The 26,699-nt window shown below is 45.1% G+C and overlaps 1 protein-coding gene and 1 pseudogene across 8 annotated transcripts in view; one reads left to right on the plus strand and one right to left on the minus strand.

The window, feature by feature from the left end:
• SEPTIN11 (septin 11) overlaps positions 1-26,699 on the plus strand; it is a 139,328-nt gene that overhangs the window by 102,556 nt on the left and 10,073 nt on the right. For all 8 annotated transcript variants that reach the window (XR_003035030.2, XM_059887577.1, XM_059887575.1 and 5 more), the window contains exons 3-8: positions 191-386; positions 8,452-8,638; positions 12,534-12,695; positions 15,178-15,274; positions 16,661-16,829; positions 25,336-25,468. Coding sequence is in view for 7 of the 8 variants with exons in the window: in XM_059887575.1 (XP_059743558.1) it covers positions 191-386; positions 8,452-8,638; positions 12,534-12,695; positions 15,178-15,274; positions 16,661-16,829; positions 25,336-25,468 (944 nt within the window). In the remaining variant the exon portion in view is untranslated. The remainder of the gene's footprint in view (positions 1-190; positions 387-8,451; positions 8,639-12,533; positions 12,696-15,177; positions 15,275-16,660; positions 16,830-25,335; positions 25,469-26,699) is intronic.
• LOC101902460 (small ribosomal subunit protein eS24-like) lies at positions 9,440-11,685 on the minus strand (annotated as a pseudogene).

Here is a 26,699-nt window from a genome sequence, read left to right on the forward strand (position 1 = left end):
TAGTCCATAGATCACACATGGAAAGAACTTTTTTTTTTTTTTGTGGTGGGATATCTGGTGAGACTGACTTTTCAAAAATTTTTTCTAACACGATGATTTAAAAAAAAAAGAAAAAAACACTGCTGCTGATGTGAACTGATGTCTCAGAGGCATTGACATCTTCTTTGATTTCTCTGTTGTGATCATGCAGGTGAGACGGGCATCGGCAAATCCACGTTAATGGACACGTTATTCAACACTAAATTTGAAAGTGACCCAGCGACTCACAATGAACCAGGTGTCCGGTTAAAAGCCAGAAGTTATGAGCTTCAGGAAAGCAATGTGCGGCTGAAGTTAACCATCGTTGACACCGTGGGATTTGGAGATCAGATCAATAAAGATGACAGGTACATCTTGGGATTTTGTGGGGATGTAAATGAATGAGGAGGTAACAAGACTCATCCTGGGTAAATACAAAGACTAAATGTTCGCTCGTTGTAGGGCTCGGTCTCCTGTCACCTAAAAGACATTGTTGCCCTCTGAGAAATTTTCTTAGGATGTTCTTGAGGTCAGAATCAGCTGATGTAATTCCAGCTGCTGCTAAGTCACTTCAGTCGTGTCTGACTCTGTGCAACCCCATAGACATCAGCCCACCAGGCTCCCCCGTCCCTGGGATTCTCCAGGCAAGAACACTGGAGTGGGTTGCCATTTCCTTCTCCAATGCATGAGAGTGAAAAAGTGAAAGTGAAGTCGCTCAGTCGTGGCTGACTCTTAGCGACCCCATGAACTGCAGCCTACCAGGCTCCTCCATCCATGGGATTTTCCAGGCAAGAGTACTGGAGTGGGGTGCCATTGCCTTCTCCGTGATTCCAGCTAGTATGAGCAGAAAAGGGATTTGTTAGAAGGAATAAGCTAGCTTATGATATTTTCCCGGAAAGGTCATGGAACCAGGTTTGGGGGCTTTCCCATCTAGAAAAGCAGTCTAGAGAAACATCTAGGGTTAATGGAACTCCTGCCACAAATTACTGTATATATTTGGTACCTGTGATGCTGGGGACAGGTCTCCAGAACCTCCACTGAATCTGTTCTTATTAACCGAATGCCTTCATCACCACTTGCAAGAAGAACCCCTTTCCCTGTGTGTGGCCTCTGCCTTGGGGGACATGCCCCCTGCCTCCAGGTCTCGTATGGCTGCAGCTGCTTGGCAGAAAGTAGGCCACATCTGAACACGAGCTGCAAGAGGGTCTGGGGAATGTGGTTTCTGGTTTGTTTTTTGTTGTTGTTGATGTTGTCACTTGAACTCTGCCAAGAAAACAAAACAAAAACCAGGCATTAAAAAGTAAGAGGAGTTTGGAATGAGCATCTGCCCTGCTCTCCTAGGGCTTCGCAGGTGGCGCTAGTGGTAAAGACACTGCCTGCCAACGCAGGAGGTATGAGAGGCACGGTTTCAGTCCCTGGCTTGGGAAGATCCCCTAGAGGAGGAAATGGCAACCCACTCCAGCATTCTTTGCCCGGAGAACCCCATGCACAGAGGAGCCTGGCGGGCTATCATCCATAGGGTCACAAAGAGTCGGACACGACTGAAATGACTTAACATGCATGCAGGTACTCATGCTCTCCTAGTCACTGAGACAGATTGGGATATTTGACTTAATCCCCAAATTCCTATAGCTCTGAGTGAAAACTTGGAGTCAATAATGATTTTGCCCAAGAAACTAGAGCCCAGGATCTAGTAGACCTGGGTTGTGGTCTGAATTCTGCCAATAACCAGCTATGGGTCCTTGGCAGTTTATCTCACTCTAAGAGAATGACACTAGATACTCTCAGGTCTCAGAGTGGGATCTGCACACAATCTCTTTTCAGGTGGGGTCTAAGGAAGGGCGCTGTGAATGGCTGAGCCTGGAGGAGGGGTGTGGTAATCATAGGGGGTAATCCTGTATTTTGATGGCTTTGGCAGCCAGGGGTATCCGCTTCTAAAACCCAAAGTGAAGAAAGCGTGTTTGTGAAAGCTCAATGGGAAATATCGTAGCTGATCTCCAGCCGGCTCAGGATCTTAGTACTGATGCTGGAGCTGTGGTGTGAGCACTGTGGCTCCTTTATGCATTGTCTGAGTCTTCCTGTAGGCTGCTCACAGTTGGGTGGCCTGCTGGGTGCAGAATGGCCACATTGAGTCTGAATAATGAGTGTGGTCTCAGTGGAGCCTAGTGAGGAATTCAGATCATTCTCTATCCAGCGAGGGTTTGTTAAGCTAACCAGATAATGTATTTATAACAAACGTCTTTGTCAGTGTAGAAAACAGATATGTTTAACCTGCTTAAGAAATAAAATGTCTTTTTTTTTTTTCCTTCAAAATTTTGATCCTATAGTTTATATGTAGACAGAAGCTATTAGCAATAAGTCAGTCTTGCTGGGCTTAGTCACTCAGTCGTGTCCGACTCTTTGTGACCCCATGGACTGCATGCAGCCCACCAGGCTCCTCTGTCCATAGGGATTCTCCAGGTAAGAATACTGGAGTGGGTTGCCATGCCCTCCTCCAGGGGATCTTCCCAACCCAGGGATTGAACCCAGGTCTCCTGCGTTGTGGGAAGATTCTTTACCAGCTGAGCCACCAGGGAAGCCCAGGAATACTGGAGTGGGTAGCCTATCGCTTCTCCATGGGATCTTCCCAGCTCAGGAATCAAGCAGGGGTCTCTTGAATTGCAGGCAGATTCTTTACCAGCTGAGCCACCAGGGTAGCCCGTAAGTCCATCTTATGTATTCACTAAAACTGGTTGACAAAACTTCACCTAATTATAAAGTATTACTGTGAAGTTTTGTTTTTATAAAACAAACCTTCTCAATTGATAGAGCCAAGCCAGTTCGACTCTTTGAGTTTCTGTAGTCCTTATTTGAGGGAGGTGTTTAAGTTTTAAACCTTCCTGGTTTGCGCCCATGCATTCATCTCAAGACCACTCATCTTCTTCACTAATCTTTGAATCCCTTATGATTATTTTAAATATTTATGTTCATTCTCCAGAAAAAGTTTGAGAAAGTTAAACTGTCCCAGGCCCAAAGATAATTCTAGAAGGAGGCTTCCAGAGACATTTTTGTGCAGTGACAACTTAATGGGAATAAGACAACCAGCACTTTAAGTTACAGTCTGTTTGCTTAGGGCTCAGACACTTCACTTGTATCATACCAGGTTTTGTTTCTTTGTTTGCTTCATTTTCCTCTGAACTGTGTATGGTATATGTGTGTGTTTTCTAAAGAGGAATTTTAACCATTTTTTAAAAATCTAGAGCTGTGTATTGTCTAGATACATTTTAACTGTCTCTGATATAAAGATGTACCCATAGTAATGACAGAGAAATATTTAATGCACGCTCTAGCTGAGCACTGAGCTCTAGTTTATCTATAGAGCAGTTTATATGCTCTTCAGTAAACATTGGCCTGGAATAACAGGAGCAATTGTTAGACACAGTAAGAAAGATTTTATTTTGCATCTGTCAAAATGGACTATCTGTACATTGTGTTGAGTGGGGATCAGCTAAGCACAGCTCCTGCAGCTGAGCAGTTGCTCTTGATTTATGACTTCAATTCCAAGGAATGATGGAGAGGTTCTTGTCTGAATGCTGTGTGTCATGCTCAGTAGAACAGATGAAGAGAAAACCCTGATGACAAGCAGAAGAGCACAAGTGCATTATGGGAGCCGGGAAGCAAGCCAGGGGGCTCCTGGTCCTCTTGTGGTCAGGAGGACCCATCGAAACAAGGCGGGTCTCCGTCTCTGACCTGTGCAGGTTTCTCCCTGGGGTTGCGGAATGCCAGGCGTGTGCACTGCTTGATGGTCAGGCAGCAGCCGGACTTTTTCAGGATGCCTTCTGGAGGGAATGAGAACCATCCTCGCGCATTTTGCTGCTAAGATTCCTTGAGCTATTCCTGCTCGTCATCGCCCCAGCACTGCCACTACATTTTTTACTTCTCCTTTAAATGGTGACTTCCTACCCTTCTGGTGGGTTTTCACTCGCCAGCCCTGAGCAGCAGGTGGCCAGTACAAGGCTGACCCACACATTTGCAGCTGGAGGCCTCTTTAAGAAAATTTCTGACTCATTTGGGTCAAATAATAGTTTCCAAGGAGACTTAGAAGAGAGGAAGTGTGGTATTAACCTAACCTAGATACCAAATATTTTTTTTTTCTTCTGAAATTTCTTGACAGCTATTGCATAACCTCTTTGAGTGGCATTTAGAACTCTGTGCTCCAGAAGGATTGTTGACACTGTTGACTATAAACCCGAATGCCTTTTGTTTAAAAAAAAAAAACAAAAAAACACTACTCATTCAGATAGGGTCTGCTTCCATCAAAAAAATTGGAAGTGGGGTATGCATTTTTGTATCAGTATGTAAACATATGCGAAGGGATGTGTTGTTTCTCCAAACCCATGATTATTTTTACTACTTTGAGGATTAGGCAAGCTTTTCTGCCATCGACGCAAGACTTCAAGAATGTCCCAGTTTGTGTATGTAGGCTTTGGACATGTCAGCATTCCTGCATCACTGTCTGCCTTGGACCAGGCTAGCTAGAAGGAGGCAGGAAGAGAGGTCTGGTAAGGTCTCCTGTTTTGTTTAATAGCATGATTAACTCTTCGTGGTCTAAGGACATTCTTGTTCTGCTGTCTCTACTATTCAGTGAAGAAGGAAAGAGGTCTAGAGGAGAAGGGAAATCGCAATCTGCTATAGTAGATTCTTCTACTGGAAGAATGCTTCTACTTCTGCTGCAGAATATATATATTCTGCATATTTAGGAGATGGGAGAATGTTAGTAGCGTCTTACAAACTATGATGATAGCACAAAAAGCATGGCTAATTAAAGCCCACTGAGAGACTCCTCAAACTCGCTGAATCTTTATCAGAGTTATAAAGTGGTAATGGAGTGGTCTGTTTGATCTTTAAATTCTGTCTTAGTCACACTTTCTGGTAGAGGTAGTAGAAGGATAAGGAAAATTAGCTTTGGCTAATAGATAGCAAGAGAGAGGAAAATATATGGCAGGTATCTTTTATCTGTTCATATACAAAATAGAGAGTCAGTCCCTGAACAATGGCATGGGCTATTTTGCAAGCATGATCAATGGGTACCTTGGGTGGCTAGAAAACTTTGTATAAAATACTTTTTCCTATCACTCTTAGGGTCAACCACTGTCAATTTTTTTTTTTTTTTTAATGGCTGGATATTTATGGGGGGAAAAAAAAGAGTGGAGGATAAAAAGGGATATCCTCATGCCTTAAAAGGAAATTATGTGTAAACATACAACTTGATTTGGTTTACCTGCCCCCTTTCCTCTGCTTGATATGGCTACAATCCAAAGAAGTTTGAATTGGCAAAACCAGAATATAAATAGGTATCCTCGCTATAAGAATGGAAACTAGCAAAAGGCAAAAATAAGGATGAAATTTCCTTATTTTGTGACTTTGAGTGTAGATCACACGTGGACAGGAGATGGAGAGAGGGCAGGGGTTATTTGAAGGATGTGAAGGGAGAACAGAGCCACTAGGCTGACTTACTATATGCATCAAGAGAGGCTGTTTCATCAACACAATTAAATGTGGAATGCAGGGAATAGTGATTTTGGTCAATAGTTTTCCTGAAATACATTTATTTGTTTATAATGCTCTAGAGGCTAGAACAGATGGGATCTTGTGCTTGGCTATGTGTGGGAGGTAGGCTCTGTGTGATCAGTCTCTGGGTTGAACCTAGGATTCTGATTTGGCCAGTGGTGTGGATGGAGATGCTATCTGCTGAGCTAAGGAATACGGGCTAGTAGGGTTTGGGGACAAGACGAAGTGTGATTTTGGGCACTTAGCTAAAAGAGCAAGTGGAAATATCTGGTAAGCAGTTGGATGGAGTTCTGAAACTTAGGTAAGAGATCTGGTTAAGTGAAACATAAGAGGAAATGTGATTTTCCAAGGAAACCGCATACAGGGAAAAGGAGATTGAAAAGATTGGCCCAAACTCCTAAACAGGGGAAGGCGGCAGGAAGCCTGAAACGTAAGCCGAGAACCACAGATGGCTTTGGAGATGCTGAATCCAGGGCAGAAAGCGTTCCTCACTGGAAAAGGAGAGGTGCAAGGCCTCCCATAATCTTGGTGGAACAGAATCAAGACCAAAGGCAGAAAGGAAATTACTAGAAAGAAGAAACATTCTTGGACCACTGTTGGGGGAGGTGCTAGGAAACTGCAAATCAGGAACTGCGGGGATAGGAAGGAGCAACTACCGTGAGCTGCTTTCCTCCCTTCCGGGCTCAGAGGGTGCTGGGGGGTCCCTGGTTCCCCGAGCACTTGCCTCAGTGTCAGGGGACCCGAAGTCTGGCCTTGGACTCACAGGGCATGAGTGGGCCTCGTTGAAGTGGCCTGGGCTACTGCCCTACAGGGCATGAGTCAGTGGCAGAAGAGTTACCATGGATCTAGGTCAGTACAAAGTTCCTTTTTCTTTTTTTTCCTGTCTTTTTTGAAAACTGAGGCTTGCTTTTCTCTTATTTGTGGTTTATTAAATTACTGTGAAACAGTTAAATCTCACACTTTGATGTGCTAGTTTTTTGCATATACTAGCTCACTTATTTGTCACATTAGCTCTGATATAGGTGATATTTTTGTTCTTGATGTTACCTGTGAGGAAATTGAGACACAGAGAGGTTTAGTAACTTGTCCAAAGCAAGTTAGAAAGTTGTGGATTTGGAGTTTGATCTTAGTTGGTCTGACTTGAGTCCATGCTTCTAACCACCATTTTATATAACTATCCTATCATAATAATGATTATTAATATTGTTATATAATACCTGCTTATATTTAAAAAAATTTTTAATTTATGTATTTGTTAATTTTTTTGGCTACAATGGGTCTTTGTTGCTGTGTGAGAGTCTCCTCTAGTTCCCGCAAGCAGGGACTCCTCTAGTTGTGCTGTGAGGGCTTCTCATGCAGTAGCGTCTCTCGTTGCAGAGCACGGACTCTAGGGCATGCGGGTTTCAGTAGTTATGGCGTGGTAGTTGGTCCATGGCATGTGGGATCTTCCCGGACCTGAGATCGAACCAGTGTCCCTTGCATTGTACTGGTTCTTAACCACTGAACCACCAGAGAAGCCCTACCTGCCTATATTTTAAAATTGGAACATGTAGAAGAATCTTATTGCTTGTTCATCCTTTCTATTGGAATTCATTGGGATTTCTATTATGTTAAGGATTTTATTCAGGCACAGTCTACTTTTTCTTTAAACCTCTAGAGGCTTTGCTCAGATTGAATCAATGGACTGTAGTAAGTCACCAAAGGAAAATAGAAGAAAACTTTTTTCTGTTTTCAGTTTTGGTCATAAATTTTTTTTTTTTTCTTTTAGGACATCTGCTGTCATCCTCATTATAAAAGATTTATAGTTCCCTTTCAGGGATTTCAGTTTAATTTATGGGTTTGCAAGTTGAGTGTTGAGAGGTTTTTATTTTTCTTAAAGCTTAAATCATTCCTCAGCAAGGTAGTAAGTCTGGGGAAGGATTAACCCATTTCATTCCTAATCCACCCATCTCATTGGTGCTGACACTAGTAGCTTCTGAGCAGTCCCTGTGGAGACCTGGAAGAATTCGTGGCTTTTCCATAGTGACCTAATGAACTACTTTGTCCCTGGAGAACATGTGGTTTATTGAATATATATCCCGCATATGCTATTAATGATAGTGTTTGTGGTCAGTTCATAGAGTCATGCATAATTATTCAAAACAGATTTGAATTAGGATTTGGTGAGAAGAGAGTTTACCTTCAAATCATAAAATTGAGAGTTGGAAGGAACCTTGATCCTAATAGACCAGGCACTTCCATTTATAGATGAGGTCATGGCAAGCGCAGGGCTTTTTGAGAGTACAGAGTAGCTAGCCCTCCTCCCCGAAGGACTGGGCAGAGGAGCAGGGAGAGGCTGCCAGCCGGAGATGGTGCCACATCCTAAAACCACAGAGGAGTTTCACTCTGGGCACCAATGCCATTCAGTTGGGAGAGCCTGTCAAAGTCACTTTACTGGGACAGATTTTGAGGCTCAGTTTTGGCCCAGCAGGGAAGAATACCACAGTCTCTTAGCAATACCTTCATGGGTGCCATGGGGGCAGTGACAGTGTATCCTACATATTTCTAATTGCTGTTTTAAAAGGATGAATGTTAGCCAGGAGATTAAGAGGAAGAAGACCATTCCAGGTGGGGATCTAGCATGAGCAAAGGCCTGGAGGCAGGCGGGAGCTTGCCATGCGGGGCAGAAAGCATGAACTAGGAAGGAGAAGGATAGGGGAGCCTGGGGTGATGTTTAGGGGTCATATGGCCAAAGGTCTGGGCTGCCAAGGTAAGGAGCTTGGACTTTAGCTCTTAGAGAACAGGGAACCACTAAGGACTTTCCTGGAGGACTGTACAAAGAGTTTGAGACTAGCGACATGCTGATTTAAAAATGTGTTTTAATAACCGTCTTCTGCCTTCTAGCTACAAGCCGATCGTGGAATATATCGATGCCCAGTTTGAGGCCTACTTGCAAGAGGAACTGAAGATCAAACGTTCTCTCTTCAACTACCATGACACCAGGATCCACGCATGTCTCTACTTCATTGCCCCCACTGGCCATTCGCTCAAGTCCCTGGACCTGGTCACCATGAAGAAGCTGGACAGTAAGGTACTCACTGCTGCTCTAGGTGCCGTCCACTCTCCCCTAAGATCACCTTTGTCCAGAGGCCCCAGGGGACCTCTGCTTTTGGTGTAATTTGGTGTTTTATTTTAAAGACTATTTTTTACAGTTTTGTGTGTGCTTAGTCGCTCAGTCATGTCCAACTCTTTGCAGCCCCATGGTCTATGGCCCACCAGGCTTCTCTGTCCATGAGGGTTCTCCAGACAGGAGTCCTGGAGTGGGTTGCCATGCCCTCTTCCAGGGGATCTTTCCAACTCAAGGATCAAACCAGGTCTCCCGCATTGTAGGCAGATTCTTTACCATCTGAGCCACCAGGGAAGCTGTTTTAGGTTCACAGCAAAATTAAGAGCAAAGTGCAGATATTTTCAATAGATTCCCTATTTTCCACATGCATAGCCACCCGTTACCAATATCCCCCCCAAAATGGTGCATTTGTTATTAATACAATCAAAAAACCTCCATTGACACGTCCCTGTCACCCCAAGTCGATAGTTTACACCGGCGTTCACTCTTGATATTGTACATTCTGTGGGCTTGGACACATTTATAATGACATGTAATTATCACTAGAGTATCAAATAGAGTAGTTTCACTACCCTAGAAGTCTCCACCTGTTCATCCCCACCTCTGCTTCCTAACCCTGTATTTATTTTCACTGGCTTACAGAACCATAAGGTTTAACAATATGAAAAAAAATGTTTCAAAACCTCTAGATATTGGACAGAGGACAAAGCAAAATGATGTAGCTTATTACAAAGTATCTTTAGTTTTTTGTTTTTTTTTTTTTCAGGTAAGAGGTCTTCATTTATTTTCTCTTTCATGAAAAATCTGTACAATCACCACAGATAGAGTCATTGCAGAATCTTTACTCCTTCTGTCGTCCAAGCTCCAGCTCACTTTTTGCCAGCACCAGCACTGGCCTTTGCAGCCCCCCTGGCTTTCTTCACTCTCTTCTTGTGTTCCTTGCACTATTTTCTTGAGGTCTTGTTCTTCTCATACAGGCCGTGTCTTGCAAGCCTGTGTTTGGACTCATTCTTCTTCGCATAATCCAAGGAATGACAGTAAATCATGCCAAAGCCAGTTGTCTCACCACCACCAAAATGTGTTCTGAATCCAAATACAAAGATGACATTTGGTCTTGGACATTTTGGCCAGTTTTTCCTGAATTTCTGTCTTAGGGACTATTGCCTTTCCGGGGTGAAGGACATTGTTTCTGCTGAAGTAGTTGGTTGGTCGTGAACTTACTGGTCCGGATAGTTGCTGCGTCATTCGTGATGGCGGCTGATCTTCAAGCAGCCAGGGAGGAAAAGAGAGCTTCAGTTCTTAAATTAGCACTAATGTGTGCTCTGTTGAGGGTAGGGGAATCAGATAGTGGAGACACTTAAAGGGTCGTAGGAAGGGTTAAATTTAGGGAGATTGAACAGTAATTCACGATTTATTTTTTTTTAAAAACTTGCTTTAAACCTCTCTTTGAAGGGTTTGTATAGGTTTGGCTTTAACTTAAAGTTTAAAAATTTTTTAAAAAGTGTTAATTCTTTATCTATGTGATAAGGTTGGTCTAATTTCTTAGATTTTAAAACAGATCTGTACCATGTGTTCAAAGGAAGTAGTGTCTCAGAATGCGTTTGACCCCTGATCTTTGCACACGTGTAACCTCTCTCCTTCACAACATTTGAGAGAGGGGCTGCTAAGTTTGACCGCATTTGATGATGTACTTGACGACTAATTTGATCTTCCATTTTGAAATAAGTAGGAAGACAATACATTGTGAAATAAAGCAGCAGCAAACGGCAACAAGAACAATCACAGAATTCTGCTCTAGTGTTTCCTCTTAGATTCTAACCTGCTTTTGAGATCAGTAACAAGTCCTAGTATCTTTACGGGGCTTTGTTGGGTGTTATTTTCTGTCCAACAACTCTGTTTAAAGGATGCTTTCTCCCTGGAGGGACATAATAGAGACCGCTGAGAAGATCTGCCTGTCCCCAAGGTCTCTGCCTGAACCAGCCCACAGGAGGCCCGCATGCTGATACCATGCCAGGCTCCCCAGGCCCCAGCCTGCACAGGCGCACTGCTTTACACAAACATATTCTACCAGCCAGAAAGGACTCCTGCAGCTAGAGTATTCTTGGGAGAATAAATAGAAACCTTCCCTCACCTCATTTGATTCAGCTGCAGTGAGCCATTGAGGGTGAGGAGTCATGGGCAGGGGGACCCTGCTCCCTGCACTCTCGGGTCCTTGAAAGCAGGGCTGGGAGGCAGGCAGAGGGAGGTGGCTTCCTCACTGAGGCAGAGCTTGTAGACCACGTCAGGGTGATATCCAACAATAGGATTATGCTTCGTAGAGTTGATTTCAAAGGGGAAAGAAAAGGCAAATGCAGTTAATAAAAACAAAGCCATCACTATAAAGCAAGTTGAACCGCTTTCAAAGGATTAATATTATTGTAGAGTAATGCTGGAGAGAATTTGAAAATGATGTTGTCAAAGGTTTGTTGGTACTAGTGAAGTGAAGAATTAAGGCAAACATATAATTTCAGAAAAGATTTCCAGGCACCTTCTTCTGAAGAAGAAGAGATTTTAAATCTAAATTTGCTTGGTTCTTCTGTCTACTGTCATCAAATTGGCCAGGAAAGTATGACCCTCTGCCATTTTGTGCATGTTGGTGTTAACCGAATACCAAATGTGCACAAAAGTTAGCCAATATGAAAAACAGGGAGGAGTTTGTTGCCCAGGTCCTGATTCAGACATTCACCAGCCCTCAGTGATGTCTGCCTCAGCCTCCAACTTGCTGGAGGGAGCCCACGCGTGATAAGGTTAGGAGTGGTAAAGGAATAGGGAAGAAGAGGTTTTTTCCATCAGTGGATCATCTCATTCTGGTTTATCAGGGATTTTTGATTTGGCTCTTGGGATAAAAGGAGAAGCAAAGGAATGCGGACATGACCCAGAAAACCTCCCAGAAGTCTCTCTTTTCTCTGGCTGGGACCACTTTCTGTTCCCTTTTCAACTGACCTGGCTTCGGTATCAGATGTCAATAGCATCTTAGTGAAACCTTTGTACCAAACAGGGAGTGGAAGGAAGTTATTCTTTAAAAGTGAATTTCAAAAAATGTGCCTTATGGACAGTGTCAGGGCAAGCTAGGAGAAGAGTGGCCCACCCTGGGCTTTAGGGCTGGAGCTGGAGGGTCCTCAGGCCTTGTCCCGGGCTTTCTGCCTTTGCTGTCAAATCCCGAGCTCTCTGTATCCGATGCTCTGAAAGCGAGTTTTGTCTTTGGCACTAGGTCTCATTCTGGCACAAAGTAATCTGATAGAAGCTGGTTCTCAAGAGAATTAGTTGATGTGATTTTGAAAAATTTAAAAGTAGGTGAAACCATTTTTGTTTTGGTTAATGCTTAGGTTCCCTGTTCCTAGCAATTTTCAGGTCATCAGAAGAAAGAAAGGATGCTCTCCTCATAGAGCTGAATGTTCCACTATTCTAACTACCAAAAACCTTGGTATTAGACTGTTAGAAACATGCAAAAATCAAGCTCCTAAAGTAGCTGGGAGGAGTCACAGAGGAGTGGCTGGTTACTCAAAGAATAGGCTTCTTTGTTATAGAGTAACACTTCCTTTTACACGGTAAGGAAGAATGAGGTGGCACAGAAGAGGAAATTACAAGGATGCTTTCTTTCAGTGCCAGATGGGAGGAAGTAAAGTGTTCAGAGATGGAATTAAAAGGTTATCGAATATCTTCTGAATTTTGCATCTAGGTCGAAAGTGCAATTTTCAATATCATCTCTATATTTTCTAAGTGAAGTTGTACAATTTCCATTTCTGTGTTTTCTGTATTTTATTCATTTGTCTGTTTTTCATGTTGGAATTAAATAAAAATGGCTGTGTTTGGTTTACAGGTGAACATCATTCCAATAATTGCAAAAGCGGACACCATCGCCAAGAACGAATTGCACAAATTCAAGAGTAAGATCATGAGTGAACTAGTCAGCAACGGGGTCCAGATCTATCAGTTCCCTACAGATGAAGAAACGGTGGCAGAGATTAACGCAACGATGAGTGTAAGTCCTCATGTAAGGACCATCCCGTGATGGTGGCGCAGTGGTTTTTAGTATTCACAGAATTGTGTGACCATCACCACAATCAATTTTAGAACATTTCCATCACCCCAGAGAGAAACCGTGTACCTTCTAGATGTCAGCCTTCTAACCATCCCAGCCATTGGTGGGTGCTTCTCAGGTGGCGCTAGTGGTAAAGAACCTGTCTGCCGGTGCGGGAGACATAAGAGACTCGGGTTTGATCCCTGGGTTGGGAAGATCCCCTAGAGGAGGGCATGGCAACCCACTCCAGTATTCTTGCCTGGAAAATCCCATGGACAGAGGAGCCTGGTGGGCTACAGTCCATAGTGTTGCAAAGAGTTGGACACGACTGAAGGGACTTAGCACATCTGCATATACAGACATTGACAACTACCAGTCTGTACATTCCTGTCTCTGTAGATTTGCCTCTTCTGGACATTTTATGTAAAGAAAGTCATACTGAAGCTTAGCTAGAAAATTAAATGATTTGGTGAGAGCCATCTCGTGAATAGTAACACTGAGATTTCAACCTAACCGAAATTTCAACCCGATTTGTGCTGTTTGCTGTCGTAATTAGGAGATGAGAGTAATTCCTCAGAACTGCTTCTTCCTCCTTCTGTTCAGCATATGGACTTCTCTGGATAGGGCTATTATCAATCCCTCTAGTCATCCCCACTATGATCAGGACTTTGGAAGGGAATAGAATGTTTTCCTTCTCTGGAAAGCATTGCCTTTAACACTGAAGGATCTCATTGCTGCAGAGGCAGCCCAGCTCTGCTTCACCCGGGTCTGCTCACCCTGAGTTGTGTGAGCCCCTCTGGCTGTCGTGCTGCTGTGGCCAGGATAGTAAAGGGTCTGGAGTCCTTGGACGAAACCCAAGAGAGATGCTTCCTGGGAAACGGCCACGAGAGCATGTGAAAGAAGGTTATCCTAGGGGCCAGTGGCGGCTTCTGTCCCTCAGCGCTGACGGAGCAGGTGGTTTCCTAGGTCGCGACATCATAGTGTGGGCTGCAAGGGTCCTGCTGCCCCAACTCTAGGGAACACTCTGCAGTTCCAGATGCTGGGGAAGAAGATGTGCTTTCTTCCCTTCGTCCACAGTGAGAAATCAACTGGAAAATATAAGTACCATGAGCACCAGACAGAATAGCACTTGGGCAGCCTGGGCCAAGGGTTCTGCCAGGCTCTCTGTGGGAGAGGATCCAGCTTTAAAAGCATCATCTTTCTCAGTTTATCTGTAGCAGAAGGACCCTGCATCGGGGAGCAGTAAATCGGTAAATAATTACTGATTTATTATTTATCAGCAATAAATCCAAGATCAGCCATTTCAAATGTTATTCTTACCTGCCAATAGGAAAAATATGGAATCACTGTTTTTGCCCCAGAATGTAGCCATAGTTACCAAATAAACCAACGTGGCACAGAGCGTGGTACAGCCTGGTATCTTATATAGCAGCTCTGCTCAAGGTGAGTCTGGGGGCAAAGCCTGAGCCAGTAATTTTCTCAATTGAATTTTGTGCAGTGATCACCTGTCAAAAGCAACGCTGATCAATAGAAATAAAATATGAGCCACACAAGGAATTTAAAATTTTCCAGTAGCCACATTTTTAAAAAGTAAGAAGATAAATTTAAGAACTTATTTAACCTAATATGTCAAAAATTTCATTTCTGTGTGTGTGTGTGTATTTCTTTCTTTTTTTTTTGTCTTTTTTTGCCTGCACTGCAAGTCTTGCAGGATCTTAGTTTCCTGACCAGGGATTGAACCCAGGCCATGGCAATGAAAGCTCAGAGTCCTAACCACTGGACCACCAGGGAGTTCCCGAATGTACATTTCACAGTTACATACATCCCAACTTGGACACCTGCCTAACTTACTCCTCTCATACTTCAAAGTTTTTCAGTATGAAAAAAGTACCAAAAAGAGTAATTTTCCTTCATGTCTACGTCCACATTGACATAACTGCTTCTTCCTCTTCTTTTTTTTTTTTTAGAAGATTTGAATTTGATGCCAAGTGAAGTGCAGTCCTACCAAAACCATAAAGTTGTAATTAAGGGAAAACTGTTTCACACTGTTTCCTTTTAAGTGTAATTGAATTAGAAGTAAATAAAATTAAAAATTTATTCTTAATCAGCCTCACATCAAGTGCTCTTAATCACATAGATGAGCATAGATCAGTGGCTACTGTCAGACACTGGAGTTCCCTCACTTACCATACATATAATTGCAAAGACTCCCGTCTGCCCCGGAGTCTAGCGCACGTCAGAGCTTCAGGAGCTGGTGGCAGGAGGGTAGGATCCATGACACCTACCCCCACTGGGCTGTTGAGCCCCCTCCCTCGTCTGCCCTCACTCCGCCTTTCCTCTTGCCCCAAGGAGACGCCTGCGGGAGGAGGGGGCGTGTGGAAGCATGGGGGGCCCATCTTTGCTGCTTGGGGAGGGTAACCACTCTGTCTTCTGTTGCTGGCAGGTCCACCTCCCTTTTGCAGTGGTCGGCAGCACCGAAGAGGTGAAGATCGGCAACAAGATGGCGAAGGCCAGGCAGTACCCCTGGGGTGTGGTGCAGGGTATGTACGTGGGCATCACAGCAAAGGCACTCCTCAGCTGTCACCCCCAGAGTGACCATGCGGGAACTTGACATGGATGGATGGAAGGGGGCTGCTGGCAGTCGTGGAGGAAGGAAAGAAATGGGGAGGCCAGTACACAACAGAGAGAAGTGTCTGCAGAGGCTTTGTGCCCACGAGGCAGCCCGTCAGGAATGCTGTGTGGTGTGGGGAATTTACTATAAATTCCTGAGCGAAGAGAGTTCTTCCCTGGGAGTTTGAACCAGTTTCATCAGCCAAGTATCAGAAAGCTGCAAACAGTTTCTTGCAAACATGATACTTGTTTCTCCATTATCTCCTGAAAAATTGTCTTCTAATGAAATGTTTTCTCAGTCAGTATCTGAGAATTATGAGAATAAGTGACCTGTAATTGGCACTTGGGGACATGACCACAGTCTCTAACCTGAAGATATTTTTTCCTGTGTCACTTTGTTGGGCGAGGTCTCTGATTCTGTTGCCTGCCCTTGTGTGTTGTGAAGGAGGTTATCCAATGCTATGGATTAAGTAGGGTGGCTGCAGAAAGAAAGTGCCTTCATCAGTTTAAGATATATCAGTCCTCTTGTTCTGAATAAAGGCAGCAAATCTATGAGAACTGAGAAACCACAGTACCTTTGAGATGTTTAGGAAAATTCTAGTGTTTATGAATCTTCCTAAATTCTTTGCAATAAGAAGACGTTCTTCATGTTGTTGATGGAAAGGAGAAGGGGGTGGCAGAGGATGAGATGGTTAGATGGCATCACTGACTCAATTGACATGAATCTGAGCAAAATCCAGGAGATGGTGAAGGACAGGAGAGCCTGGTGTACTGTAGTCCATGGGGTTGCAAAGAGTCGGACACGACTTAGTGACTGAACAACAACAGCAACAAGTTGTTGGTAAAATTAAAGGAGGTGGTACATAAAAGCTGCCTTGTACAGGTCCTGACAGCATGGAGGGGTAGAAATTGCCAGATGTGACAAGGTCTGGATGTAGACTCTGCTCCATCTGTCTGGGAGGTCAGCCTGCTCATCAGAACCATGCTCTGCATCTGGGGGGCAGGAGTCACATAGCCTGCTTGGCAGAATTGTTACAGAGTCGAGACAGTATTTGCAGAGCTCCTCCTAGGGTGCCTTGCACTCAGCAGTCAGTATGCACTCAGCGGTCACCCTCATCATCAGTCACAGTCATCACCGATGTCAGAAATCCTGTCTATGTTAAGGGTGGAAGGAGGATCCAGTAGAGGATCCTCGGGTGACCTTGAGACCTCAGAGGTTTCAGTAGCCATGGTAACAACATCTCAGAAGCATCACTTCAGATCTTAATGACATGGCTGCTGAGAACCCTCCCTGCCTTCTTCCCCATCTCTCACAGTGGAGAATGAAAACCACTGTGACTTTGTGAAACTCCGAGAGATGCTGATCCGTGTGAACATGGAAGATTTACGAGAACAGACTCACACCCGCCATTATGAACTGTATCGGCGCTGTAAGCTCGAGGAGATGGGCTTCAAGGACACTGACCCTGACAGCAAGCCCTTCAGGTATGCGGGCACCTAGCAATCAGCTCCCCCAGGCAGCAGTCTCTGGGATGTGCTGGTGCATCACAGAAACACTCACTGGATTGAGATATCCAAGCGGGAGGGGGTCAGGCGAGGGCAGATTAACAGCACGTATTGCCCGGCATTGCAGTACCACTTTGTCTGTATCACCTCGAGTAACTGATGTTCCTGATGTCATTCCTGCATCCTCATTTTACAGTCGAGGAAGCGAAGGCACCACAACCTGCCCAAGTTGGAAGGGATGGGCGTGAGTTTTGAACCCTGTTACACTCACAGAAGCATAGGACCTGGTTCAGGCGTTTATAAAGGTGTTGCTGCTCATTACAGTTGGCCCTGTTCATTTTTGCCAGACAGATTTAAGGTTGAACCTTGCCAGCAGTCCTATTTTGGCAGTGCTCTTACTAGATTTCAGTGAATCCATACAGTTCTAAGAACACGAGTGAGTAGGAAAGGGAATAACTTACAGAATGTCTGTTATGTATTTCCCCACACCGTTGATGGATGGAGATGAAGAGGAAAAATGTGAAGGGGAGAGTGTGGAGATCAATGCAGAGTTTTGTTGTTGTTGTTCAGTCACTAAGTCATGTCTGCTTCTTTGCAACCCCATGCACTTCTGCATCCCAGGTTTTGTGAGCCAGAGAGTTAGTGACCCAGCAAAGGCCAGGCCCGGTGAGAACCCAGTGGTGGGGAAGGGTCAGCCAGGCAGAGGAAGGTGGGCTGCTGGGCTAGATTCGCCACCTCCTGGTACAGGAGAGAATCACTTTTCCATACTAAACTCATACAGTTTCTTTTCTTTTTAAATACGTATTTACTTACTTATGGCTGTGCTGGGTCTTTGTTCCTGCACACCGGCTTTCTCTAGTTGTGTTGCGCGAGGTCCGCCCTCGAGTTGCAGTTCACGGGCTTCTCCTTTCGGTGGCTTCTCCTGTTTTGGAGCATGGGCCCTAGGCACACGGGCTTCAGCACTTGGGGCGCTCCGGTTCAGTAGTTGCCTGAACAGGTTCAGGACCTGTTGGCCTGAGACATGTGGGATCGTCCCAGACCAGGGATGGAACCTGTGTCCCCTGCACTGGCAGGTGGACTCTCAGCCATTGGACCACCAGGGAAGCCCCTCTTGTAGTTTCTTAATGGGGATTTGAGTTGAGGTGATACGAGGTGTCTACTCTGTGGCTGTACCAATTGGGGGCTACAGTTCATTGGAAAAGACTGTTTTCCTTTGCTTTTGTGGCTGACCTGTAACTCACACTTGGATGTCTAGGAGCCGCTGGCCACACATTTACCTCCTAAAATGTGCCCGAGGCAGCCTGCGTGCCGTGTGGCAGACTGTCCCTGGGATCTGAGCCTTTAGGATGGGAGGAGGTTATTTTCTTGGAATCGCTTTAGAGATAGTTTTGTGAGATCTGGGATGGTTTCCTGGTAGAGTGCTCCTGTGTATCCTGCAAGAATGAGTGGAGACCCCAGACAAAGGGCTTCTAACCAAGATGTTCACTTTTAGTCAGGTTTGCACCATTTAGTCTTGCCCTGGGGGCTTGTGAAAGTGACCGTCTTCCACCACGGGAATGTGCTTTCTGAGGCAGCGTAGAGGATCCCTTTTTGTGTATACAGGTTCAGCTGATAGAAACTTGACCCCAAAATAGCCTCAACACAATCCTGCTTATTAAGCTGGAGGAAAATGGTAGTTGATAGTGGCAGAGGCCATCTTTATTTTTTCATAGAGGTTTTCTTTCCTCATCCCTCCCCGCCCCGCCACCCACATAGACATGGAACAGAAGGAACCACAGAACAATGGGACCCATGTGCCTCCACTCTCATTCAAACCCAGACAGCGCTGAAGGGTGAGGGGGCATCAGTCTGGGTTCAAGTCTTGGTCCTGCTACCACCGGACTTCTTAACTTGTCTGGGCTTCAGGTTCTTTATCTGTAAAATGAGGAACTGGGCTGGATCCGGGGATAGTAAGATCTGGTAGGAGTACTTTTTCCAGAATGTGCCCCCAAGGACATCAATGCGGTGGATTCTATGAGCAGTGCAGTCTCTGCCCCAGTCGTTCAGTTCCACCCTTAGAGGATGAAAGCAGCCAGAAGCCCTAACGAAAAGAACAGGTGTGGCTGCGTGGCTCTAAAAAAGATATTCCCATCCTAAAAGTGGAGGGTTATGTTTTAATGTTTGGTGGGACTTCAAGCCCAGGAGACAGCATCTCAAGTAACCCTGAGAGAACTGCTCTGAGGAGATGAGGGGAGGATCCATCAGGTTATATAGAAGTTTTGCCACAAAGGGCAGGTGGTCTGAACTGCTGCTGCTGCTGCTAAGTCGCTTCAGTCATGTCCGACTCTGTGCGACCCCATAGATGGCAGTGATCATTGTTAATTAAAGAAAACTAGGTAACCTAAGTGAAGGAATTTAGTGCTTCTCTATGTGTGGGAAGATGCAGGAGTCTGGACTCACTGAAGTCGTCCCTCTCATTTGCATTTTGGCCGTCCCAGGCCAGTATCCTGTGGTTTTCACAGCCGGAGCTCCCTTGGGGCTCAGGCGGGGAGTGGCTGCAGTCCAATGGCTGCTAGATCCCAGGTATTCTCCTTCCTGAGCTCCCTCAGGGCTCACCAGCTCACCTTGAAGGACTGTAATGGCTGATGACTGTGACATCCATGTTTTCTGATATGGCAGGAAATATTCCACTTCTCAGCTGTGTTCCAATAAAACTGTAGTTAGAAAGACAGGAGGGGCCAGATTTCCCTCTCAGGCTCTAATTTGGCAGCCCCTAGACTACTAGATCGGGAGAAGGCAATGGCATCCCCTTCCAGTACTCTTGCCTGGGAAATCCCATGGACGGAGGAGCCTGGTAGGCTACAGTCCATGGGGTTGCTAAGAGTTGGACACGACTGAGTGACTTCAGTTTCACTTTTCACTCTCATGCATTGGAGAAGGAAATGGCAACCCACTCCAGTGTTCTTGCCTGGAGAATCCCAGGGACAGAGGAGCCTGGTGGGCTTCCGTCTATGGGGTTGCACAGAGTCGGACACAACTGACATGACTTAGCAGCAGCAGCAGACTACTAGATCATCATCACCTGGAGCCAGTGAGCTGCCTGCAGAAGTTAGACTGCATGTGACTGTTTCTTAAGTGTGTTAGAGGTAGTTTACATCCCCAAATGTTAAGCGTTCGGCACAGCTGTGTTCTTTTCAACTCTGGAATTTGGAGTCTGTAATGCAGGCCCCTGGATGGTGAGGGTTTCCTGCTGCTGCCCCTATCTCTGCATTTGAACGACAGTTTCTCCTGCAAGGCCAGGGTAGTGCCCACCATGAGGAGCATTGCTGGGTGGGTCCAGCAGGCTGTTCCTGGCAGAGCGGGATCCAGCCCACTGCTTCGGCCTCCCAGTCCGGCGGTGGAGGTCCTTGAGACTTGGAGAGAACATGTTTTATTCACACATCTCCCCTTCCCCATTTGGTTCCATTTCTACTGGCCTGAGGGTTCCTTTTTGAGGACAAAAAAGCAGGAAATATATAATATTGGGTTGGCCAAAACGTTTGGGTTTTTATGTAAGATGGTATGGAAACCCCAGTGAACTTTTTGGGCCAACCCAATATATCTGTATCACCAAAACCTTTACTCTCTTCCCTGTATAAGAAAATAAGAAACAGAAGTAGACCTTCTATAAATAAACATCTCCCATCACCTCAGTTCCTGGGAACCCTGGAAGCAGTTTCTCCTCTTGGAGACCCACTCACTCAACCTCAGGTGGCCCTCTAGGTGCAGGCAAGATCCTTGGAATGTAAAAGTCAACTCTGAATCACAAGTCTTGGCAGGTTGTAAGGCGAAATGAACTTGGTTTTCCTTTCCTTGGAAACCACCACTTTACAAAGAGCCCAGCCTCTCTCCTAGAGGAGTTTCCAGCCTCCTGGGCACTTCCTGTGGGCCTGACCCTGAGGGTTCACTGCGTGAACGATGACACAGTTAAGGAAAAGCAAAAGCCACAGTTAATCTGAGGGATTTCCTGGGATTTCACCATCAAAGTCATCACGCCTGGATGCTCAGAGAAGACATTTCTTCCCTGTGCATTTAGGGTGAGCTTGGAGGAGTATCAGTGAAGGACTCCGGGCTTTTATGTTCTCAAAGTAGAGAATTCCTTCTCAGGGGTACAGTGAAGGCCACCCTCCCCTCTGGGCGCCACTTGTGTTTATACCACGCGTTCATAAAATAGAGAGAGGTCTGTAAAGCCGAGGCTCGTGAGTGGCGGCTCCCCTGAGTATTACACCAAACCAGGAGCCAGGTGAGTTCAGGGACAGGCCACATTTGAGTCTTGGAAGTGAGTCCCAGGCACAGAAGCCAAGTCTGTGCCCAGTACTGTCCTTCAACCTGCCTGCATTCAGAGTATTGTCTCTTTTGTCTTGTGGCAGACTCTTTCTCTCTGTCACTATGCATACACATCTCCAGGTGTCAACCTGCTTTTTCTGTTTTTAAATGTTTATTTTGGCTGCACCAGGTCTTGGTTGCAGCTTGTGGGATCTAGTTCCCTGACCAGGGATCGAACCCAGGCCCCCTGCACTGGGAGCCTGGAGACCACCCGGAAAGTCCCTTCCTGCTTGTTCTGGTCTGCATCTTTCCCACCTGCTGCCCTGCAGCCTTGGAGCTCATTCTTCACTCCAGCCAGAGCACCCGTGCCTTCCCAGGACTCAGGTCCCTCATACCCGGGCCCCCTTCTGGCTGGCATTTGGGGAAGAAGTGGGGGCGGGCTGTTCACAGACGAGGGGATGGGTCTTGTCTCTGCCGCTCGTCTCCTGGACGCCACTGCCCTCTTCCCAGCTCTCCTGCACGCCTCCAAACACCACCCTCTCCTGCGCTCTGCCTGTCAGGTCCTATATAGTGCTGCGTTACTGCCCTTCTCTCGAGGTCCACAGTTTGCAGTCCCCTGAGACGTCTTTGTTTTTAGGAGCACCAAAGCCTTGCTTCTCCGGCCGTGGGAGGTGAGCTCCCACCTGAGCTAGGTGGCCGAGGCGCCTGTCCCAGCTCCGTCATTTCTTCATTGTGTGACCTGCACAGATTACTGAGCTCCTCTGTGTCTGAGTTTCTCCATCTATGAAACGTGTGGTGCTAATAATACCCACTTCCCAGTGTGGTTGTGAGGATGACGCATTTTCGTGTGTACATTCCTCCACTAACCGCGGTGACGTGTGGGACTCCAGCCTGCCCTCCCCTGGTGGTCCACGAGACCTGACGGGGAGAGCCGCGCTGCGTGACTTACCCTGAGTGAAGGATGGGCCGGAGTGTCAGCGCTTGTTCTCCTTTGCCTTGACCTCCGTGGGCAGAGCCATCTTCTACTCAGACCTGTTGAGAGGAAATGAGAAGAGAAAAGCCTGTGTTTCAGGCTGGCTTAAAGCCTCATGAAAATATTGTTCACTTCTCCCTTGGAAAAGCGTATTAGTAAGTACAATTACAAATGAAGTTGGAAGAGCTAAAAATTGCAAAAGGTGTCATCCCCTTAGGTGTCTGAGTGGATATACTATAGGGCCAGTTCCTTCTAGACTGGGGTTCACTGGCTGGAGGCATTGGGGAGGCTGTCCAGTGTCTCTCGTTCACACATGGATTTCTGCACGTGCCTGGGGAGTGTCATCTGTGAATGCATATCTAAGAAACTTACTGCACTGGACTCCTTGGAGTGGGGTTTCTCTTTCCAGCATGTTGCTTGTCATCTCCAGTGTCAGAGCTCCAGAGCCGCTTCCTGTCCCCGGATGCAGCCGTCTCATAAGCAGCCAGTGTTCAGATCATCTGGCTGCAGCAGCATCACTCTATCCTTTCTCTGGGATACGCGTTTTCCAACTTGGGGCCGCAAACTTGACTATGAAATACGTTCTACATCATGATCCAGTATACACATTGCACGAAACAATATCTGCTGTTCGTGTTTGCACTGCATTTTTTTTTTTTTCTGTCCTAGTCTCTAAACTTTTTAACAGATGGGTTAAGTCCCTCGACTGGGTCATGACTCAGTTTGAAAATGGATTTCCCAAAACGGGAGCCTAGGCTAGGCTGTGTATGGGACTGGCGAAGGCAGAGTCATTTTGAGAGTTCTCAGAATTCCTAGTAGTGTTACCCAAAGGAGATTCTCTCTGTGGGTCACTTAACAAAACTTTCCATGATGAAACAGATTTGGAGAGCTCTAAGTTAATCAGTTTAAACAGGTTTTTGTTTTGTTTGGAAACTAAAGGCCTTTTCAGAGCACTTAAGCCTTGGTTGGCATACTAGTTACTGTCCAGTCACCTGGAAGCATTTAAGAAGTACAGATTGCTTTGCCTTTGTCGGACATCCTGAGACAGCATCTCCAGGAGTGGAGTTTAGAAAAGTCCAATAAAACCTACCCAGGCAGTGCTGACGTGCTGCAGGTCTTGGGAGCCCCTGCACTCTGGGGCTCTCCTAAAGAGAGGTCAGGGTCACACATTGCACCTTCCTTTTGTTCTTTCAACCTGGGATCCCTTCTTTTGAAGATTTCTTGAAATTAGTGGTCTTTGGAACACATTCTGGGTCATGTTTCTTGATAGTGTTTCTATAATATTGGCTTGGCCAACAGGTTCATTTGGGTTTTTTTCCTAACATCTTAACAGAAAAACCCAAATGAAACTTTTTGGCAAACCCAGTGGGTGTTCCACTGCTTGTTAGGAAAGGGAGACATATTCATTATCTTAAAATCAACAAAAACTGGGTTCCCCCCCAAAATTTAATAGCAGGGACAGGTTATCCTCTGCCTTTGGCAGTTCTGACCCAAGTAATGCTGTTGAAGAGTTTACTGGAAGCTAGCAAACAAAATCAAATTTCTAAATTATTTTGTACCTTTATTATCCCATGCATTTCTCTGTATCTGTGGCTGTAGAGTTTAAATGTCAAGTCCAAATATTGCTATTGTTAGCCAGCACTAATGTTGGCTACACTTGCTTTTGTGTTCTAAGATAATGTGAAAGCCAAATATACCTCCAGAAACTTGAGACGGCTAATTGTCCATTACTGGGTAGGTAGTGTTGATACACTTGAGGGCAGGAGAACTGATTTTTTCAGCGGCCAGTAAGAGCACTGATTATAGAAATAGAAACAAACCTAATTAAGATATTTGTAAGTATGTTGCTATTCCCCTGCAAGGGGGGGGGGGCACCCGAACTTGCATGTCCTTTTCCTCCTTCTGCATGGACAAGTGTGAATGCTGGGGTGGCTCCACATGGAGCCTGGGGTCATCCGCAGCTGCTCTGCATTTTGGAACCAGCTCTATGGATGAAAGTGGTCCCTGGGTAAAGGTGGACAGCTCTGCAGACCTGTGTTACTGTAACAACTCTTGTTCTAGGGATAGTTCAAGGGAGAGCTAGAAATAGTAATTTACCCACAAATGTTTCTCTGTGTGAGTGGGTGTGGGTGTCTGTTTTTCTAAGTTGTGTCACCAACGGTGCTTTTTCTGTAAATATATTTGTTCTGATTTGGAGGTGAAACTGAGTCCATGGCATTTGCTTTAAAATATTGGGCCCTAAGTTCTGCAGACAGTCAGGAGGTGAATGAGGTTTAAAATAAAAGTAAAACTCCTCCCTGCTCTATTTACAATTCATAATATCACTTGAAGAGTAGTAATTTTCTATAATATCTTTAGATATACTATTGTCTCTTTAAATGGTTCACTGAGTCTGTTTTCTAAACTGGGGGGTTGGAGGGAGCTGAGTGGGGGAGATGACATTTATCCAGCACTAATGTTATGTCAGATGCTTTTCTCGGTCTGCCCACATTCACCTCCCATAATCATATCCCTGGAAGGCATTGTATTCACATTTATGTAGACAACATTGAGCTGCGAGGCTGTGCCCTTCCTCAGACCAGTCAGTAAACTGCTGTGAACCCCAAACCAGCTCTGATGGCTCTGTCTGGCTCCAGTGCCAATGCACGTCTCTCCCCACACGCCCTCTAACCTTCTAAAATTCTAATCATGTCTTCAGTGTCCACCTGGTACTCATCTGGGAGACACCGGCCCGCCCAGGCTGACCCTGTGTGAATATACACAGCAGACAGCCTGAGCAGTAAGAGGCATCCCATTAGTGCTAGGGGCTTCCCTAGTGGCTCAGTGGTAAAGAATCCACCTTCCCGTGTAAGAGACTCGGGTTTGATCCCTGAATGGCAAAGATCCCCTGGAGAAGGAGATGGCAACCGATCCAGTATTCTTACCTGGGAGATCCCATGGAGAGAGGAGCCTGGTGGGCTACAGTCCATGGGGTCCCAAAAGAGTAGCGACTAAACAACATCAGCATTAGTGCTATTCTGTGCTTACTGCCACATCTCTGGTTCCTATACACTTGTCTTTCTGATCCTCACATAATTAAAAAAAGATGGTGCCATTTTATATGTCCCTGAACCTGGTAAGCGGCAGCCTTATCTATTTTGAGGAAGCAGTTGGGTAGAAATTGTTTGAACTGAAATGTCTTATCATGCAACTTCACAACACTGTCCTTGGTTTGTGGCTTTTGAGTAGTCTTCAGGAGACATATGAAGCCAAAAGGAATGAATTTCTGGGAGAACTTCAGAAGAAAGAAGAAGAGATGAGACAGATGTTTGTCATGAGAGTGAAGGAGAAAGAAGCTGAACTTAAAGAGGCGGAGAAAGAGGTGAGCCAGGGGAGACAGAGGAGATAAGCACTTGCCACGTGTATTCTATCAGAGGAGTGGCCTACCAGCCTGGTGTGAAGAGCAGGACAGCCAGTCTCATTCCTGTTTCACAGATGGCAACACTGAGTGTCCTAAAGATTAAGGGGTTTATGCAGTCACATACCAACTTAGCAGCAAAGCCAAGACTAAAGCTAGATCTTATATCTCTAGGCCTGATCCCAAAGCCCTTGTAGTTCCAGGCCAGGGTAACTGCTTTCTGGATTTTTTTTTATTTCTTTAAAAAAATTTTTTAAGCAGTATTTATTGATTATATTAGTTTTATTTTGAGAAGTTTCTTAAAATACAAATTAGAGCTTTTGGTCTATCACTTTTGATATGGAAGTTCTTTCTAATGATTAAGCACACACACTAAATCATTACCACTTTAAAATAGTTTAAGCACACAAAATCTGCCTAAAACTGCACAGATAAACATATATTTGATTATATAAACATATATGCCCCTATTATTTAAATTAAACCAAGAACTTAATTTAGTTGCCATTAGATTAATGTTGGAGAAGGCAATGGCACCCCACTCCAGTACTCTTGCCTGGAAAATCCCATGGATGGAGGAGCCTGGTAGGCTTCATGGGGTCGCTAAGAGTCGGACACGACTGAGCGACTTCACTTTCACTCTTCACTTTCCTGCATTGGAGAAGGAAATGGCAACCCACTCCAGTGTTCTTGTCTGGAGAATCCCAGGGATAGGGGAGCCTGGTGGGCTGCCGTCTATGGGGTCACACAGAGTCGGACACAACTGAAGTGACTTAGCAGCAGTAGCAGCAGCAGATTAATGTAGTGTGGAAGCTTTTAAGATCACTTAATTAAATGTAAATGTATCCTTTTTATTTGTATTTGTTTCTTATACATAATACCCTAAATATACTGCTAAATGTATGCATAGTATATTGTAAAATAAATAACTGAACATTTTCAGACATATGAATTATTTCACATGGTAATGAGTAATTTGTTTTCATCTTAAGTAATATTTTCAATACAGTAAGAGTTTTCAAAGAGTTTAGAATGAAGGAATCAATTCTGTTCAGATTTTAAAATGACCCAATTCTTTAGCTGATATAGCTTAATGAATATTACTCATTTTCTCCTGTTAAAAGATAAACTGAGGTACATTAAAATTTATGAGTCTGTTTGTATGGACATCAATTGGAATCGGGCCTCATGGATT

This window comes from Bos taurus, chromosome 6 (genome assembly GCF_002263795.3).
Source record: "Bos taurus isolate L1 Dominette 01449 registration number 42190680 breed Hereford chromosome 6, ARS-UCD2.0, whole genome shotgun sequence".
Taxonomy (NCBI): Eukaryota; Metazoa; Chordata; class Mammalia; order Artiodactyla; family Bovidae; genus Bos; species Bos taurus.